We start from the raw sequence: 15,262 nt of genomic DNA, 5'->3' as shown, positions 1-15,262 counted from the left end.
TCGTGTGCGAGGAGTGTGGGAAATTGAGGATCGTGAATGACTGTTCAAGAACACAGTCAAGAATGTAATAGAATTGAACAATCATAATAAATGTATTCGATTATTAATACTTTGTGACGGTAGATCTAATAAATATTATTTAGAAAATGGAAAGCTGACAAAAATTTCCTTCGAGCCGGATTTGAACCAGCGACCTAAGGATTTCAGCTTTGAGCTCCTACAGTCCTCCGCTCTACCAACTGAGCTATCGAAGGCGATGGTCTCTATGCTGTTTAGCCTTTATTTGTACTATATAGTGCTCTTAATGGAAGAAGATTAGGACCCATGAAGAGAAAGGGAAAAAGGAGTCTCACTAGTTTCTTTATTCTCAGAATTCTGACTTTAAAGTGAATTGTGTGTGTGTGTGTGTGTGTGTGGGGGGGGGGGGGTGCGTGGAGTTGAAGACAGATAGTCACAACGTCACAAACTCAGAATTCTCACTTTAAAGTCAGAAAGTCGGTGAGAATCCTGCCAACCAATTCGCTACCAGTCAAACATATATAAACATTGGTATGCCTGTCTCCTTATTGTGTAACTTGATTTTTTGTTTGTTTTGTTTGTTTGTTTTTGGGGGGGGGGGGGGGTTGTTTTTAAGAATCAAATTGGAATTTAAATTTTAAATTGTCCGCATGGAGGAAAATATATTACCAAGTGGGCCAGAAAATAATGTTATAACTTAAAAACAATTGCTGTCAATTATACACAGATTTTCGCTATTTGTGGGCCAGCCCTAAATTACGGAAATCAACTGTAATAATATTGTTCCAAAAAATAACACAAATGCAAATGGAACACGGCAACATTTTACCTGTATGAGTTACGGACGTGTTAAATCTACCTGCTTTGCATATATATTGTTCCCAGAATGCATTGTGTGGCGTAGTTAATGAAGTTATAAGGACGTTAATCCTTGTCATATGCATTTGTCCGTCCGTCTTCTTCCGCTTATCCGGGGTCGGGTCGCGGGGGCAGCAGCTTTAGCAGGGAAGCCCAGACTTCCCTCTCCCCAGCCACTTCAGCCAGCTCAACCGACGGGACCCCAAGGCGTTCCCAGGACAGCCGAGAGACATAGTCTCTCCAGCGTGTCCTGGGTCGTCCCCGGGGCCTCCTGCCGGTAGGACATGCCCGGAACACCTCCCCAGGGAGGCGTCCAGGAGGCATCCGAACCAGATGCCCTAGCCACCTCAACTGGTTCCTCTCAACGTGGAGGAGCAGCGACTCGACGCTGAGTCCCTCCCGGATGACCGAGCTTCTCACCCTATCTCTAAGGGAGAGCCCGGCTACCCTGCGGAGGAAACTCATTTCGGCCGCTTGTATCCGGTATCTTGTTCTTTCGGTCACGACCCACAGCTCGTGACCATAGGTGAGGGCAGGAACTTAGATCAACCGGTAAATCGAGAGCTTTGCCTTTCGGCTCAGCTCCTTCTTCACCACAACAGACCGATACAGCGTCCGCATCACTGCAGACGCTGCACCGATCCGCCTGTCGATCTCCCGCTCTAACCTACCCTCACTCGTGAACAAGACCCCAAGATACTTGAACTCCTCCACTTGGGGCAGGACCTCCTCCCCGACCCGGAGAGGACACTCCACCCTTTTCCGACTGAGGACCATGGTTTCGGATTTGGAGGTGCTGATCCTCATCCCAACCGCTTCACACTCGGCTGCGAACCGCTCCAGTGAGAGCTGGAGGTCACGGCTTGAAGAAGCCAACAGCACCACATCATCTGCAAAAAGCAGAGATGCAATGCTGAGGCCACCAAACCGGACCCCCTCAACGCCTCGGCTACGCCTAGAAATTCTGTCCATAAAAGTTATGAACAGAATCGGTGACAAAGGGCAACCTTGGCGGAGTCCAACCCTCACAGGAAACAAATTCGACTTACTGCCGGCAATGCGGACCAGACTCTGACATCGGTCGTACAGGGACCGAATAGCCCGTATCAGGGGGCTCGGTAACCCATACTCCCGAAGCACCCCCCACAGAACTCCCCGAGGGACACGGTCGAACGCCTTCTCCAAGTCCACAAAGCACATGTGGACTGGTTGGGCGAATTCCCATGCACCCTCGAGGACCCTGCTGAGGGTGTAGAGCTGGTCCACTGTTCCACGGCCGGGACGAAAACCACACTGCTCCTCCTGGATCCGAGATTCGACCTCCCGACGGACCCTCCTCTCCAGCACCCCTGAATAGACCTTACCTGGGAGGCTGAGGAGTGTGATCCCTCTAAAGTTGGAACACACCCTCCGGTCCCCCTTCTTAAAAAGGGGAACCACCACCCCGGTCTGCCAATCCAGAGGCACCGTCCCCGATGTCCACGCGATGCTGCAGAGACGTGTCAACCACGACAGCCCCACAACATCCAGAGCCTTTAGGAACTCCGGGTGGATCTCATCCACCCCCGAGGCCCTGCCACCGAGAAGCTATGCATATGCATTTGTGTTACTTGTAATTTAATTTGTGTCGTATTTAACACGTTTACGGTCTATGATTTAATATATTTTTTTAAACAAACCGTAACTTAAGTTGTAAAATAATGACATCCAGGACGATTCCGTGTACAAGTTGCATTGCTCATCTGAGGACTGATGACACTACTTTTTTTTTTTTTACTTTACAAAATCGTCTCGTGGGCCAGATTATACCCCTTTGCGGGCCTGATCCGGCCCGTGGGCCGTATGTTTGACACCCTGGTCTACTCTGTCCCCTTTTGTCGTCTTCTGCATGTTCTTCTCAAAACAAGGTTAAGTGTGTCATTATGCTCGCTGGTATGCAGACTAAAAGAATTACAACTCAAATTTATTCAGCACAGAAACCATGGGTGCAACATATCAACAGCATGGCTCACCTGGATTGCTGCTGGTGTGCAAGCAAACAAATTGAAGATACAACTTTTGAGGATTTGACAACAGCTGGATGTTTTATTTTTCACACCATATATCTCATGCATAACATCAAAAATATCTCTGTCATGAGAAACATGAACATAGCATAGTTCCAATGTTTTGCAGGCATAGCTGCTTAGCAGCTTTTTTATTTATTTATGGAGAATCAGGTTTATACAGTAGACTAAATTTTGTCTCTCCTGTTTTCATGTCAGCACCCTAATACATTGTTTTGTGACACAATCAGCGATTTATCTGTTAATGTAACCCAACAAAGCATTTACTACCGATTTTAATCACGTGAATTGAAAAATAGTGTTTTTTAACGAGTATCAGATGTTATATAGCCGTCATGCTGTCACGAAATGAATAACAAAAATCTCATAATTAAGTTTCCAGATGACAATGTACAAATGCGTAATAAGAGAGGTTCGTTCACAAACTCACATCACACAGACTCACAACAAGCTGACATCAGTATCAACAAAGCAGAGCAGTTTAAGGCTTTCAACACATAAGCATACATGAACACACTTGGTCCAGCAGGACAAAGGTTGTTGTTTTTTAAATTATTATTATCATAGTATTGACAGTGAAACCCATCAAAGTTGCTGTCGTCCCATTTTGTCTTGCTAGAACGTCACATGAATTTCACATAACAATACAGACACAAAAAATACATACTGCTTAGTAAACTCTTTTTCGAGGTAGAAACAGAATGGAATAAAGTTGCCTTCATCAAACATAACCTCATGACAAAAGCATAAAATGGTGGATACCTGGGGGGAAAACTAAAAGGCGGGGTAGATATTTTGAAGAGTAACACAAATTACACTGCTGGAAAGAACACGTTTCATTTCTTCAGAGTCCCACCCACGCAAGCCCCAAAAACATTAGGACTATGTTTGTTTTTAAATCACTACAACACTGATCATCTGTCTGTCTAGATGCAGATCAAGTACAGCGAGCCTCCACTTATAGGGACTGTGCCCAGCTCCAAAGAGCTCAAATCTGCTAAATCTCTTCACGAAAAAATGTATTTGCATCTTTGTGCCACAAGATGGCGAAAATTTGTAGCTAATGAAACTCCTCAATTCACCTCCTTATCACTAAGATGCCACCAGATGGTGGCTGAGCACAAAAACAGCAAATACCGGTAGGTGATCTGCAGGGAATACGGATAGGTTTAAAAATAAATAAAAATAAATCTGCAAGTAGACAAATCCGCAAATGATTAATTTGTGACACATTTAAATTGTTGCAGAGATTCAAAGGCCACATTATAAAAGGTGTGGTTGCACACTTCCCCTTAGTTCTAAACACTAGTTTGATTTCAATATTGAAACGTTGCTACGAACGTCATGTCTGCTGGTTCCAGTCAAATGGCAGGTGATGAAAGCTACACCTATCTAAGCGTTCAGCATTCACGATTTGTAGAAGCAGCCCAAAATGTCGATGTCAGCACATGAAAATGTTTGACATCAATATTCCATATTGATCAAGTACAATGGCAGTTCCGTGTGCACTATTGACAACACCCCAAACAACTTGTATTGACAGCACTTTATAAAGCTTCATATAGTATATTCTTCCTTTGCGTAAGTAAATATGTGTTTAACATTTGTACAAAAAGTACAACCTACCATCAATTGTATGAAAAAGAAGCACCTATTCTCCCTCAATTACAAATGGCTGGATGAACTCTTGCAAGTTGTTAGTACTGTATAGCACAAAAATGTTCAACCAAAAAAAATAAATTTCACTCTAATGTAATGTAAAAAGGCATGAAGGGATTTATTATTATTATTGTTTATAGTATCTTAAGAAAGGAGGATTGCTCAAAAAGTTAGTAACGGATTTCTTCAGTTGACAAATGTTTATAGGGTATTTAACTGCTTTCATGACGCATACAGCTGTATGCCACTGATTATTTATATAGATGATTTTTTTTCTTTCCAACTGTATTGTACTGTACATAACACCAAGTCAGTATGCAAAGGAATTGAAGGTCATTAAAATGTGATGCACACCACCGATATGGTCCTGGGGTTGAATAAGTCAGTGCGCCTGACCACAAGGACAAAACTATGGTTAGTGCGAGGTCTTTCATTCTGTATTTACAATGATTTACAGTTACAACAAATTTTGTATCTCATGCGTCATTTTCTTTTTGAAGCGAAATGAGCAACAGTATCACAATGTAACAAGTATACAATATGAACATGGACATATTTGCCAGTAGATCTATTCCACTTTACGGGGTGGTGCAATCATTTAGGATCTTATATACACTGATTTATTTATTTATTTTGGAGACCATCATTTACAATAATATAAAACAATTCCAACTCAATATAGATGTAATTTTTAAAAGGGAAAGTCAACCCCTTTTTTATTTTTTTGTACAACATTATGTTCTATGCAGCCCCACTAATCTAAATATGGTATTCTGTTTAATATTGTGTAAGTGGAATATGAGTTAAGCAGCAAAATCCAGCTGTTTTCATCCATCTCAGGGGGCAGCCATTTTGCCACTTGCTGTCGACTGAAGATGACATCAATGTAGCTCAGGCCGCAGGTAACAACCAATCACAGCTCAGCTTCAGAAAACAGGTGAGCTGTGATTGGTCGTTGCCTGAGCAACATTGATGTCATCTTCAGTCGACAGCAAGTGGCAAAATGGCTGCCCCCTGAGATGGATGAAAACAGTTGGATTTTGCTTCATAACTCATATTCCACAAAAGCAAAATTAATCAAGATGTTATGTTTAGACTAGTAAGGTCACATATGACATTATTATTGTCAAGAAATGTTTAAAGCTGACTTCCACTTTAACAATTAAGAGTTTTATCATGCGGTTAATGTAAACCTTGGGCATCTGTATAGAATGTTTGAATGGATTGACAGGAAGTGTTAGGCAAACTGCCCCTTCTCTGTCAGTGCCAATGGGATGATGCGTGAAAGAGAAGCAGAATGGGGAAGTTGAGGTTCGGGAGATGACTACCAGTCTGCATTACCCCAGGTTTCCTCAGCAGGTTTCGTGGGACTTTTTTTGGCCTTACCATCTGCATTCTCCCAGTTGTTGTCCCAGGCCTCCCAGCTCTCTTCTGTGCTGTGTTTGTTGTTGGATGCGGCATCAGAGCCCCAATTGTCCCAGCTGTCAGAGCTCTTCTTTGCAGAGTTATCTGCAACGGTCCAGCTGTCACTGCTTGGGGATTTCTTGGCCTTCAGGGAGTTGTTGCTACCAAACGTTTCCCAGAAGTCCTTTGAGACAGGCTGGCTGGAACTGCCCTGATATCCCTCTGTAGCATCCATGTTCTGGTAGCTATCTCCAGCAGCCCTTAACACAATACGATTCAGAGTACAAACATTTTGGTATACCATTTCATACAAATTGAATTGAATGTATTCTTACCCATCTTCTGTTTTTCCCGAGAAGAGATTGGTCAACTTGGCACCAGCTCCCTGAACCTAAGGTAAAGTGTGAATGCACTTAAAATGTATATGGTTGACAATTCCACATACATCTTTTGTATTCAGCAAAAACTAGTGTCATATTTGATCAATTCCACATATAATATCTAATATTGTTTGAACATGCAGTAATGCTACTATTACGGTCTTGAGAGAAAAGAGGCAGTTATGAGAACATAAAAGTGCACATAAATACTCACCACCGGAGTACAAATGGCAGCAAGAAAAACAGCAGCACATAGAATTAATATACACGTATATACATGTTTTAACAAAACCAGTCTCTTTTGAGGGTGGAAACGAGGACTATCATTATAGCACACCCCACTCCATTAATTATGATTAAATAACTATATTACTGTCCTGGTGATGCGTCACACTCACAAGACTGGTTTTGTCCCTTCAATGTGGCAGAGCTCTGCCATCCATCCTACCTTGTTTGCCAACTCATTGATGCCGACTGTCATTTCATCTAGCAATTTGCCATCTTTCACCTGAATGAGCCAAATTGTAATGATTTAAACATACCATAGAAATACATTTTTAGTACAATCACAGTGCATATACAAAGTCTACACAACCCAGCGGTCAAATGCCAGGTTTTTGTGATGTTTAAAAAATAAAACAAGATAAAGAAAAATTACGATTTATATAGGTCTCATTTTTTATATGTCGCAAAAACCTGGCATTTGAACACAAGTGTGTGTGTGTTTTTTTTTTTATATCCACTGTATATGTAGAACAACAGATATTAAGCAATCATTTTGGCTGATTATACTTTCTTATTTCAATTGCCTCAACAAAGTTAGTTAATTTGAAAGAAAAGCGGCTACAATCATTCAGTATGAAAGAAAAGACAAGTGCATGCTGCAGGTGCCTAACAGTATGTCAACTGTACATTACAAGGCAAAAGAAGGAAGCATAGTAGGCTTGTCTAACGACTAACTGCTGTCCAGAACCAGAAAGCGTGGAGAAAATGATAATTTGGCAAAAAATAACTTAAATCTCCAACTCCCACTAAAACAGTTGGAAATTTAACCACAGCTTTTGTCTTATAATGTGCGTTCACGTGAAGCTGATAAGCAAGCGCTGTAGAAAATAGCACATTCACATCTGAAGATGTTTCCTTTTTAAGTGCTGCAACCCACCACCAATTGAACAACTTCAAACATCAATGTTACCTTTTCTTGAGTAGGTTTGATAACACTCTCATTTATTGTGTGTCCTAACTCTGAGGCCTAGTTGGAAGTCAGAGGGGGAAAGAATCACTTCAATTACACAGTTACATATATTGACAGCTCGGCAAGACGTGACTGATGACACTGGAACTTGTCGGTGTAATGGCTCAGACGGCTCTGTTGAACATTAGAGGCTTAGATTTAGGATTCCTTTTGACTAAACCCCTTTGAACATATAATTAAGGGTAGATTGAAATGATATTCTTGTGTGTGCGCGCCGTTACACCTCGACAGCACAAAAAAAACTCAAAACTATCATGCATAAATGGATAACACATTGTAATGGAAGTCTATTGTATACAGTATTTTTCATACAGTATTTTTCATACAGTATTCATGTTGTTATTCGCACCCATTAAAATAGCAACTGATGAGGGAAGACTAAAAATGTATTCTTTAAGTTACCCATAAACTCATAGCACATATTGCATGATGCAGTGAAGCCAACCATTTGTGAAGTCTCTTGGCAAGCACAAAAAAAACATCTTGCAAGCAGAAGAATACAAAAATGAAATGACTTAAAAAAAATAAAAAATACACATAAGGCCAGAAAAATATCCATGCGATCATTTTCTTTTTTTCAAGAAAATTAAAATGTCACGACATGTATACAAACATGATGCAGAAAAAATCTCATGCACTCATTTCTTGCTTTACCGGTTCTGGGGGCGCCTTATAGCCCCTTAACTATGTCCAGAGAAGGCAAAAAGATATTAAACAGCGATTAACGCATCATGCTTTTATATTTTAAGTGTGCAATATAAAGAAATAAAGAAAGCATACAGTCCATCTAAAAACAGACTACTAATATATCCTATAGGTCAGGGGTGTCAAAAGTCATATTTGCTCAAGGGCCACATGGAGGAAAATATATTACCAAGCGGGCCAGATTGGTAAAATCATGGTATATAACTTAAAAACAATTGCCGTCCATTATACGCAGATTTTCGCTGTTTGTGGGCCAGCCCTACATTACGGGGCTCAACTCTAATTATATTGTTCCATAAAATATGAATGCAAATGGAACGCAGCAACACTTTGCCTGTATGAGTTCCGGACGTGTTGTATCTACCTGTTTTGCATATATATTGTTCCCAGAATGCATTGTGTGGCACAGTCAATTAAGTTATAAGGACATTAATCCTTGTCATATGTGTCTACCAGTAATGGAAGTGTGTTATATTTAACACATTTATGTTGGTCTATGATTTTATTATTATTATTATTATTTTAAACAAACCGCAACTTTAGGTGGTGTGTAAAATAATGAGACCCAGCGCAATGTAGAAGCTGCATTGCTCATCTGAGGATTGCTTGTGAAACTACAAATTTATATGTTCTAATTGTGGCCATCTGATTAATTGATCCGACTACTCTTTTTTTTTTTTTTTATTAAACCCTTTTGCGGGCCTAATCCGGCCCGTGGGGCGTATGTTTGATACCCCTGCTATAGGTGATCAGTTTGTGTTGTGTACCTGAATGACATCACCAGTAACTATATGATTCTTACCTTCAAAGTTGCCTGATTTGCCAGTTTTGTTGTCTGGGTGAAAAATGTGAAAAAATTATGAGGAGCCTTTCTCCAAAATGCAACCACTTCATTAAAAAAAACAGTAAAACAAATGTTGGATTGAAAATGCAGTTTTAACATTTTGGGTTCTTACATTATCTTTTGCAATGGAAGCAAACTTGGTGGCCCCAACAGTGAAATTGCTCCAACCCTGCAAAACAAAAAGACAGCAGGATAAATTACAGAAAAAGACAATGACCCTGCTACTTGCGCCTCTTCTAACCTCATGATCCTCAAGTGAGTAACGGCGAACTAACGTTGCATACGGTATATTTGGTCACGACACGTTTTTTTATATTTTTAATTACATTTTCTTGAAATCTACTTGGGTGGTCACCATCTATTACTATGTTTCCAGTTGAGGCCAGTTTACCTTTCTTGAAACTGGCTTTGGCACATTTCTCAAGTCCAAATTCCATACCAATATCACCACTGAATTTTTTCGCTATTTTCAGTTCTCCAACATGTTCTTACTCGTTTTGGCTGTACAATTTTAGATCATCCATATAAAGTGGATTGCTGATTGGAGCACTTGTGTTTGAGATCTTGTAACCATACCCAGATGTAGCCATCTGTGATATTAAGGGCACTAGACAAAATAGCGAGGTGAGAGGTGAGAATGAATCTGCTTGAAAGATCCCTCTTTTGATCTTAATCTGATCTGTTGTGATACATCCTTCGTTGTAAGATAGCTTTACCGTGGTTTTCCAGTTGTTCATTGAGGTCTTCATGAACTTGATTAGTTTTTCATTAAATCAGTAAGGTCTTCAGTATCCAACTGTAAGGAACACTGTCATAGGCTTTTCTGTAGTCTATCCAAGTCATACTCAAGTTCTTCTTCTTGCAATCTTCTATGATCATTTCATTTATTAGGAGCTGATCTTTGCATCCATATGAATCCCTGGCACAACCTCTCTGTTCTTCCGGCAATATATCATTCTTTGTGATATGGGTGTAGCGTCTCTCGATTAAAATCGAAGGCAGATTTTCTAGGTGTTCTATTGCTTGGTTATATGCATTCAAGAGATGTTGACATAGTCCTAGTTTACTCGCGCAACGAGCGATGCGATATGGATTCCTTACATTTTTACTACTTATATTGGTGAAGAAGCTATTTGACCCATAGCTGGAGAAAGGCTATCCCGCGCCAGATCTCAACTTGGTATTTTGTAACCCACGCGCTTATTATTATTATTCTCATTATCATTATTATTATTGTTGTGTCTTACTGAATAAATGGAGGACATAGCATTGTTTATGAAGTCATCCTCCTTCTTCTCTGGGGTCACCGTGTTGCCAAAGCCAACATAGCGGTTCTCTTGATTCCCACTGTAACCACCTCCACTGAAGAAGAGTTTAAAAAAAGTAGTAAACAACATAAAACAAATAAAAATAGAACAATCATTGATGGGAAGGTTAAGTTATTACCTCTGATAAGAGTTGACATCATCACTCAACCAGTCTTCAAATGCTTTATCGCCAGTTGCAGCAGAGTTGGCTCCAGATCCGCCGGATCTGTGGCGCACATTCACAGAGTTATCGACTAGTCATTTGCTGGATCATATACAGGTATTAAACTTCCCTTCAGTCTTACCGATGTGAGGATGAAAGGCTGCTTTTGGGTTGGGGTGACGTCCAATTTTTGGCAGATGATGTTTCAATAGACCACTCCTTCCCCTCTGCTTCAGTGGCAACCTGATGCATACAATATCAAAGATGAACAAGAAAATGTGGACTTCTATGTTTAATATGGTGACGTCAAATATTCATTATCGTTAAGACCAAAATGATTCATACCATGGCCAAGCTTTTAGTTCAAGTATGTGAATGGTCATCTCCAGGCGGGAAATGTCACAAGAACTTGACAAAACATTTTCTTGGTAAGATAAAGGTCTTTCGCTTGTATTGCGCTTTATTCCACCTATTAAGGCACTCAAAGCATGACTGCCTCACAGTTCAAAGTGTGTAAAGCATATTTTTTTAAGTTACATCATAGTCATTGTGCTAAAATCATGTTTATGTAACGATTTAATTTATTTATTTTTTAAGTGTAAAATGGTAAAATATGGTATGCCTTTCACCGCTTCTTCCACATGCTAAGGCACTCACAAGGCACTTCACACTGACTTTGCATTCACTGACTTATGGAACAGCATCAGGAGCAACTGGGGGTTCAGTGTCTTGCTCAAGGACACTTCTGCATGCTCTCAAGGGCTGGGGATCAAACCCACAACCTCTGGATCACTCTACCACTGATCCATGCAAATTATACATTAAACAAAACTGTACATTAACCCAAAATCTGGCCACAGTATGAATCATTTTGGGCTTAACTGTAATAAGCGGTTAGTATAGTTAAGGTGAACCTTCACCAGGCCATAGTTTCTTGCACAGCTCACCTTGTCCCTAAAAAGCGCAGCAGCCCGGCTGTTATACTTCTCCTGTAAGGTCCAGTTGGGATTGTAATCATCTTGGAGTTCGAGAAACAAACGGAATTTGCCATTCCCTCCTGCTTTCATCTTCTCAAGCTCAACATCTTTCCACTTGTCCATAGTGACAGAACGTACAAAACTGCAAATATAACAGAAATGTTTCACCAGTAATTTAAGTAATATTTTAGAAAAAAAATAGGATTAGGCTTTTGGTGATCATTCACATTCTATTATGATGTTATTAACGGTTACGTGAACATGCATCATTTAAGGGTGTGTCAATTCAAGGATGTTGAATCATTAAGTTCAAAGTTGGGATAACAACACATTACATAATTGTTTTTATACCTGAGATGAACCCCCAAACCTCTGTGTTTTCCAGAGCATTCCAGACATATCCAGATTCCATAGGTCACACTCACCCACTGAGGGTTGAATGCCCCACACTCAAAGCACAGCTGTGAGGAATAAAATAAAACACATTATATCAGGAATAGAGTATTTAGTTTTAGTGTGGTTATAAAGTATGCTTAGCAACTGCAGACACATTAGTATTTTTAATCTTGAGCCCTGTATTAACTGGTTTGGTTCCCTGGGGGAAGAAGGGTAGCTTTTTCTTTGTTTTTAATAGTAACAAACCAAAGGATATTAGAAAATTCCCAAATACAAAGCCCCAGTTTACATGGTCTGTGGCTTCTGCCTGCTCGATGACATGTGAACAACCTTTGCTATGTCTGAAATGTTTATTACATTCAGTTGCCATTCATTTGGTTATGCAGTCGAAGGGATCCTCCATATATTATAACTTCTGCCACAACATCAGACACGTATCACACAATTTCAATCAGGTATTTACTGCATATGATACTGGCTGGGCAGCAATATCTCAATATATGTATATGTTTGTGTGGCTTCAGCATTTCAACCTGGCCTTCATGCAAGTGATGGCCACCAGACTGCTTGCTCTCAATGAACGAAGCCACACGGAAAGTGTAAACAAAAATAAATAAATACATTTGGGGTTAAACACTAAAGTGGATATAAAATGTCTACACAAACACAAATGTCAGGTTTTAGAGCTATAAAATAATAATGGGCTTATTAAAAACAGATCTGTTGAATCCACTGTACGAACACTTTTACACAGAAAACCTCCAAATGTAGAAATGCTTATATTTACTCAGCTTTCTAGCACTTTGTCACCATTAAGACCACCATTGCATTACTTTTTTTCTCTTTTTTTTTCCAAATTAGCACAAATACAGCAACCATAGGAAGCCCCACATCCATGCAAATATTAAACAATATCAGGTTTCTCTGTGGACTTACATTATTTTCATCTTGTGTTCTAACTTCCTTCAAAACTCGTCTTGTTCTTGGACTTGCCATGATTCACTGAAAACAATTGGGGGGAAAAAACATTAAGAAGTTTCAATCTCAATGTATTATTTACAGAATTACATTTTGTTTGCTAGTATAGTCATTAGTCAGCTTCTCAAAGCCATAACATTTTGCAACCAAGAGTGATGAAGGATATTATTTATTAGACCGTGGTTATTTTTGCCATGACAGGCAAGTCATCACCTTCCTTTGTTTTGCCATAAATCTTGCAAAAACTACAAATACAAATTTTGCGCCGGTGGATCATGCACTTATACATATTCTGATATAACTGCGTGCAGTGAATGTGTACCAGCTCGTGGCGTAGTGGGTGGAGCGCTTGCTAGGTCAGGGGTCGATCGGCCTCAAATAATGTTCTGTACATTTGAATTGTATTGTTATTATTTTTGCTATGTTTATGATTTCTTGCAGCCAGTCGGGAGTAGTAAACGAGTTGTTGTTTGACGTGTTTATTGAAACATTGAAGTTATTCTGAGGGTTATGATTAGGCCGGTGATGCCAATAAGGGCCTATGTTATGTGGCAAAACAAAATGAAAACTTAATGAAAAGAGACAGATGCGAGACTGTAACCAACTACGCGAAAATAACCCATTCACTGCCAACCTACTATAATGTTGTTAAATTGCCGTTCTCGCCAGGTAAGACTGCTCCGGCGATTGACCAATCAGAGCCGTTCACGGCAATATAACACTAGCAGAAGAGTTGCTGGTCACGGCAAAATAATCACTGCCTATCATCATGAGACAATAGTATTATGTTATGAAGTGTCATATTTATACAGTACAAGTATTACTAAGAACAGAAAAAGGTGGGAACTCACGAATGAGCATGGGTTGACCGATTTAAACAGTGCCTTCAAAGATTACCGCACAGTGGCAAGGATGTCACTTGTCTTTGCTTAATAAATGGATAGTCAACAATGTTTCTGATTTGACACGATGACTAACACCGATAAGGCTAAGTTAGCCGCCGAGCTATCTAGCGAACTAACTCTTACCTGTTTGCTTGGCGAGCAACAAAAAAATACCGTTGTCAGAAGACGTGGTAAAATACACCACAAATGTTCTACTTCAGTCGCAGACGTGACGCAAGTGTGAAGAAGTGACTTTAGAGGGCTGTCAGGCGGACAGAAATAAAGAAAATGGACTGCTGCTGTGTCAAACACCGGCAGCCATGTTCCTGTTTGCATACGTGGGCAGTGAAATGCATTATGGGATTTCCGTGTTTTTTTCTTTTCCTTTTTCTTTTTTTTTCTGTCGGTCCTCGGCGGTTAGTATGAGGATAGAATAGATAGATAGACCAACGGCCATTTTTTTCGCAGTCAGGACCACGTATTACCAAACACCGTTAAAACTATAAGAATACAAAAATAAGGTGAGACTTGCCACCATGTGTGCGCGTGCGTGTGAGCGCACGTGCGTGTTTTGTTTGCATTCACTTTAATGTGCAACATGAAACAATCCAATAGTCTTATAAACTAATTTAAACTATAGACTATGTATAAAGTGTAAATTCACAATTGTGCATTTAACATATTTCATTTATTTTATTGGATAATCGGTTGTTTAGTTAGGGGGGGGGAAATCAATTTAAAAATGAGAATGGATTATTATTTTATATACCGGCTGGTGCATCATAATGTATTTGAAGCCATCAAGAATTTCTTCTCCATAGCTTCAAAGAAACCCCCCATACCCAGGTTTTTGCCTTTATTTAGTGACCAATAAAGTTGCAATCCAAATGGCCACTCCATGACCTGAGTAGTGAAATCAAGCTAAATCTAGGCCTGATGGTGTTTTTAAAAGCAAACAAGACAGCAATACTTTTTTTTTTGTCTTAATTGAACAATTATTTGTTATTCTTCTTTATATAAATACAGTAATATACAGTAATCTTTTACTTAGCTCTGTACAATATTGAAAGTGATTAATGGAGTACTGTAATCTGTTTTATGGTCTGATTTTATATCTCTTGATTCCCCCTTTGTCTTGTATTTATCTTGATAGTTATTTATATATTTTTTTTATTACTCTTGCGCTTATCGCTGCGAATAACTGTTTCAAGTGGTGGTCAATTTAGATACGTTAAAAAAAATTATTACTCTCATTTTTTTATTTCCTCAGTTCAGTCTTACTCTGCTTCAAGTGTTTTCTCAACATTGCTGTTTCCTGACCGCTTTATCGCATGTGTGTGTGTGTGTGTGTGTGTGTGTGTGTGTGTG

At 39.7% G+C, this 15,262-nt stretch overlaps 1 protein-coding gene and 1 non-coding gene across 11 annotated transcripts; both read right to left on the bottom strand.

Annotated features, from left to right (window-relative positions):
* Positions 1-166: 166 nt before the first annotated feature.
* On the bottom strand, positions 167-254 carry trnay-gua (transfer RNA tyrosine (anticodon GUA)). Its single transcript is given in 2 exon segments — positions 167-202; positions 218-254. It is a non-coding gene; the product is annotated as a tRNA-Tyr (tRNA).
* A 5,371-nt stretch (positions 255-5,625) lies between these two features.
* On the bottom strand, positions 5,626-14,188 carry arfgap1 (ADP-ribosylation factor GTPase activating protein 1). Of its 10 annotated transcripts, XM_077572426.1 has the most exons (14): positions 14,039-14,188; positions 12,969-13,034; positions 11,988-12,097; positions 11,607-11,778; positions 10,802-10,902; positions 10,636-10,722; positions 10,437-10,551; positions 9,302-9,358; positions 9,148-9,180; positions 8,295-8,324; positions 7,581-7,637; positions 6,834-6,893; positions 6,341-6,396; positions 5,626-6,265 (listed from the first exon to the last, which is right to left on the bottom strand). In XM_077572426.1, exons 2-14 carry the CDS (start codon positions 13,026-13,028, stop codon positions 5,926-5,928), a joined length of 1,278 nt encoding a protein of 425 aa, XP_077428552.1. In that variant the 5' UTR covers positions 13,029-13,034; positions 14,039-14,188; the 3' UTR covers positions 5,626-5,925. The 10 variants fall into 10 exon arrangements, with proteins under 10 accessions (XP_077428552.1, XP_077428554.1, XP_077428555.1 ...); XM_077572428.1 differs by lacking the exon at positions 6,834-6,893; XM_077572429.1 differs by lacking the exon at positions 6,834-6,893 and having other exon boundaries at positions 6,341-6,390.
* Positions 14,189-15,262: the final 1,074 nt, after the last annotated feature.

Source organism: Vanacampus margaritifer, chromosome 8 (assembly GCF_051991255.1).
Source record: "Vanacampus margaritifer isolate UIUO_Vmar chromosome 8, RoL_Vmar_1.0, whole genome shotgun sequence".
Lineage (NCBI taxonomy): Eukaryota > Metazoa > Chordata > Actinopteri > Syngnathiformes > Syngnathidae > Vanacampus > Vanacampus margaritifer.
This window is presented reverse-complemented; position numbering and strand designations above follow the sequence as displayed.

Excerpts from the sequence above, each read along its gene's own strand:
- arfgap1 (XM_077572426.1), bottom strand. The coding sequence starts at position 13,028 with ATGGCAAGTCCAAGAACAAGACGAGTTTTGAAGGAAGTTAGAACACAA. Across the intron at positions 10,723-10,801 it reads AGCCTTTCATCCTCACATCG|ATCCGGCGGATCTGGAGCCA; the intron begins GTAAGACTGAAG and ends TGTGCGCCACAG. Across the intron at positions 9,359-10,436 it reads CTATGTCCTCCATTTATTCA|GGTTGGAGCAATTTCACTGT; the intron begins GTAAGACACAAC and ends TTTGTTTTGCAG.